Genomic DNA, 4,362 nt, shown 5'->3' with positions numbered 1-4,362 from the left:
CCCTCGACGAGTCCTCGGTGAATGCTACTGCACGATGCCACCGAGCTTTACCATGGGGTGGGGGCTTTCATCAAGTGCCAAGAGAGTTTGTGCTACCCGCAAGAACCGTTCGCGTTGTGTGGCAGCAATGGTGTGCTGGGCAACCGCCACTAAAGCAGCTATCAAAGCACGATATGGCTTCAAGACTACAAAAGATCCGGCTTGCAGAGCTTCAGCGGCTGATGCGCTTCGTTGAAGCACTTCTGACGAGTGATGAGGTCCTGCGAGCGCACAGCTCTCTCGATTCGGCTGGCCTTCTTTTTGAGCAAGTAAAGAATCGTTTACCGTTCTCATCGACGTCGAGTAAAGGAAGAGCGCATAGACTTGACCAACTATCGTGGAGAACACTCGCCCGTGAGCATGCAAGGCACAGCTCCAGCTAGACTAGCTACCATTACGTAGGTGAGTAGCGGTAAGCTTACACAATACACATTTACTTCGAAGTGGTAGTGTTTCTACTTTCACACTGTGTACCAAATGTGCGGCACAATATGCTTCGTGCAAACTGCACGATGAATTCCACTACATTTTGCATTATTGACAGTTTCATTTGATTTTTGTATATCTGGCATTTTTGCATTCGTGGAATTCGCCGGTCAATTTGCACCCCGAATTCTATACGAAGTGGCAGATTCGCACGGCGATTTCCGTAGAAGTATAGATAAATGGAATTCGTCGTGCAAAGTGAACGAAACAAAAACTAGAAATATTTCTATGCTATTTCGATACAGTTTCTATCGGCAAGAGTCGCAGTTTAAGTAGCGATGGAAGCTCTCGATGCTCGCGTTGAGCAAGTGCTGGGAAGTATCACCTCTGACAACACCAAGTACGTCTATCTACGAACTTTATCTCGCTTCATAGAGTGGCTCTACGAGAATACGGAGGCGGATCGACGGCAAGTCCTGTTTACTAGTACGTTTCGTGAGCTGGGTGCAATTAATGGGGAGAGTATCGCGCAGTGGTTCTCTATCGTCCCTTTACGAAGCCCTGTCAATCTAAGTGTATTAAGTACTATGGAGTGTATGCGCTACTTGACCTCGATGGAGCAGCGTGGTGTCACCGGAAAGTCGACTTTTGGAAATGTTCGCTCGGCGATAGTGTACCTTCACACTCAGACAGAGTCCTCGGTGAATGCTACTGCAACGATGCACACCGAGCTTTACACATGGGGTGGGGGCTTTCATCAAGTGCCAAGAGAGTTTGTGCTACCCGCAAGAACCGTTCGCGTTGTGTGGCAGCAATGGTGTGCTGGGCAACCGCCACTAAAGCAGCTATCAAAGCACGATATGGCTTCAAGACTACAAAAGATCCGGCTTGCAGAGCTTCAGCGGCTGATGCGCTTTGTTGAAGCACTTCTGACGAGTGATGAGGTCCTGCGAGCGCACAGCTCTCTCGATTCGGCTGGCCTTCTTTTTGAGCAAGTAAAGAATCGTTTACCGTTCTCATCGACGTCGAGTAAAGGAAGAGCGCATAGACTTGACCAACTATCGTGGAGAACACTCGCCCGTGAGCATGCAAGGCACAGCTCCAGCTAGACTAGCTACCATTACGTAGGTGAGTAGCGGTAAGCTTACACAATACACATTTACTTCGAAGTGGTAGTGTTTCTACTTTCACACTGTGTACCAAATGTGCGGCACAATATGCTTCGTGCAAACTGCACGATGAATTCCACTACATTTTGCATTATTGACAGTTTCATTTGATTTTTGTATATCTGGCATTTTTGCATTCGTGGAATTCGCCGGTCAATTTGCACCCCGAATTCTATACGAAGTGGCAGATTCGCACGGCGATTTCCGTAGAAGTATAGATAAATGGAATTCGTCGTGCAAAGTGAACGAAACAAAAACTAGAAATATTTCTATGCTATTTCGATACAGTTTCTATCGGCAAGAGTCGCAGTTTAAGTAACGATGGAAGCTCTCGATGCTCGCGTTGAGCAAGTGCTGGGAAGTATCACCTCTGACAACACCAAGTACGTCTATCTACGAACTTTATCTCGCTTCATAGAGTGGCTCTACGAGAATACGGAGGCGGATCGACGGCAAGTCCTGTTTACTAGTACGTTTCGTGAGCTGGGTGCAATTAATGGGGAGAGTATCGCGCAGTGGTTCTCTATCGTCCCTTTACGAAGCCCTGTCAATCTAAGTGTATTAAGTACTATGGAGTGTATGCGCTACTTGACCTCGATGGAGCAGCGTGGTGTCACCGGAAAGTCGACTTTTGGAAATGTTCGCTCGGCGATAGTGTACCTTCACACTCAGACAGAGTCCTCGGTGAATGCTACTGCAACGATGCACACCGAGCTTTACACATGGGGTGGGGGCTTTCATCAAGTGCCAAGAGAGTTTGTGCTACCCGCAAGAACCGTTCGCGTTGTGTGGCAGCAATGGTGTGCTGGGCAACCGCCACTAAAGCAGCTATCAAAGCACGATATGGCTTCAAGACTACAAAAGATCCGGCTTGCAGAGCTTCAGCGGCTGATGCGCTTCGTGAAGCACTTCTGACGAGTGATGAGGTCCTGCGAGCGCACAGCTCTCTCGATTCGGCTGGCCTTCTTTTTGAGCAAGTAAAGAATCGTTTACCGTTCTCATCGACGTCGAGTAAAGGAAGAGCGCATAGACTTGACCAACTATCGTGGAGAACACTCGCCCGTGAGCATGCAAGGCACAGCTCCAGCTAGACTAGCTACCATTACGTAGGTGAGTAGCGGTAAGCTTACACAATACACATTTACTTCGAAGTGGTAGTGTTTCTACTTTCACACTGTGTACCAAATGTGCGGCACAATATGCTTCGTGCAAACTGCACGATGAATTCCACTACATTTTGCATTATTGACAGTTTCATTTGATTTTTGTATATCTGGCATTTTTGCATTCGTGGAATTCGCCGGTCAATTTGCACCCCGAATTCTATACGAAGTGGCAGATTCGCACGGCGATTTCCGTAGAAGTATAGATAAATGGAATTCGTCGTGCAAAGTGAACGAAACAAAAACTAGAAATATTTCTATGCTATTTCGATACAGTTTCTATCGGCAAGAGTCGCAGTTTAAGTAACGATGGAAGCTCTCGATGCTCGCGTTGAGCAAGTGCTGGGAAGTATCACCTCTGACAACACCAAGTACGTCTATCTACGAACTTTATCTCGCTTCATAGAGTGGCTCTACGAGAATACGGAGGCGGATCGACGGCAAGTCCTGTTTACTAGTACGTTTCGTGAGCTGGGTGCAATTAATGGGGAGAGTATCGCGCAGTGGTTCTCTATCGTCCCTTTACGAAGCCCTGTCAATCTAAGTGTATTAAGTACTATGGAGTGTATGCGCTACTTGACCTCGATGGAGCAGCGTGGTGTCACCGGAAAGTCGACTTTTGGAAATGTTCGCTCGGCGATAGTGTACCTTCACACTCAGACAGAGTCCTCGGTGAATGCTACTGCAACGATGCACACCGAGCTTTACACATGGGGTGGGGGCTTTCATCAAGTGCCAAGAGAGTTTGTGCTACCCGCAAGAACCGTTCGCGTTGTGTGGCAGCAATGGTGTGCTGGGCAACCGCCACTAAAGCAGCTATCAAAGCACGATATGGCTTCAAGACTACAAAAGATCCGGCTTGCAGAGCTTCAGTGGCTGATGCGCTTCGTTGAAGCACTTCTGACGAGTGATGAGGTCCTGCGAGCGCACAGCTCTCTCGATTCGGCTGGCCTTCTTTTTGAGCAAGTAAAGAATCGTTTACCGTTCTCATCGACGTCGAGTAAAGGAAGAGCGCATAGACTTGACCAACTATCGTGGAGAACACTCGCCCGTGAGCATGCAAGGCACAGCTCCAGCTAGACTAGCTACCATTACGTAGGTGAGTAGCGGTAAGCTTACACAATACACATTTACTTCGAAGTGGTAGTGTTTCTACTTTCACACTGTGTACCAAATGTGCGGCACAATATGCTTCGTGCAAACTGCACGATGAATTCCACTACATTTTGCATTATTGACAGTTTCATTTGATTTTTGTATATCTGGCATTTTTGCATTCGTGGAATTCGCCGGTCAATTTGCACCCCGAATTCTATACGAAGTGGCAGATTCGCACGGCGATTTCCGTAGAAGTATAGATAAATGGAATTCGTCGTGCAAAGTGAACGAAACAAAAACTAGAAATATTTCTATGCTATTTCGATACAGTTTCTATCGGCAAGAGTCGCAGTTTAAGTAACGATGGAAGCTCTCGATGCTCGCGTTGAGCAAGTGCTGGGAAGTATCACCTCTGACAACACCAAGTACGTCTATCTACGAACTTTATCTCGCTTCATAGAGTGGCT

General features: G+C 47.3%; 1 protein-coding gene across 1 annotated transcript in view; it reads left to right on the top strand.

The window, feature by feature from the left end:
- Positions 1–3,487: 3,487 nt before the first annotated feature.
- PHYSODRAFT_485671 (hypothetical protein) overlaps positions 3,488–4,362 on the top strand; it is a gene marked incomplete at both ends in the record, with an annotated part of 2,140 nt that continues 1,265 nt past the window's right edge. Inside the window, one exon of the mRNA XM_009523033.1 lies at positions 3,488–3,685. Coding sequence (XP_009521328.1) covers positions 3,488–3,685 — 198 coding nt within the window. The remainder of the gene's footprint in view (positions 3,686–4,362) is intronic.

This window comes from Phytophthora sojae (genome assembly GCF_000149755.1).
Source record: "Phytophthora sojae unplaced genomic scaffold PHYSOscaffold_2, whole genome shotgun sequence".
NCBI classification, from domain to species: Eukaryota; Oomycota; class Peronosporomycetes; order Peronosporales; family Peronosporaceae; genus Phytophthora; species Phytophthora sojae.
Note: the sequence above shows the minus strand (reverse complement) of the source record. Positions and strands in the feature narration are given on the sequence as shown.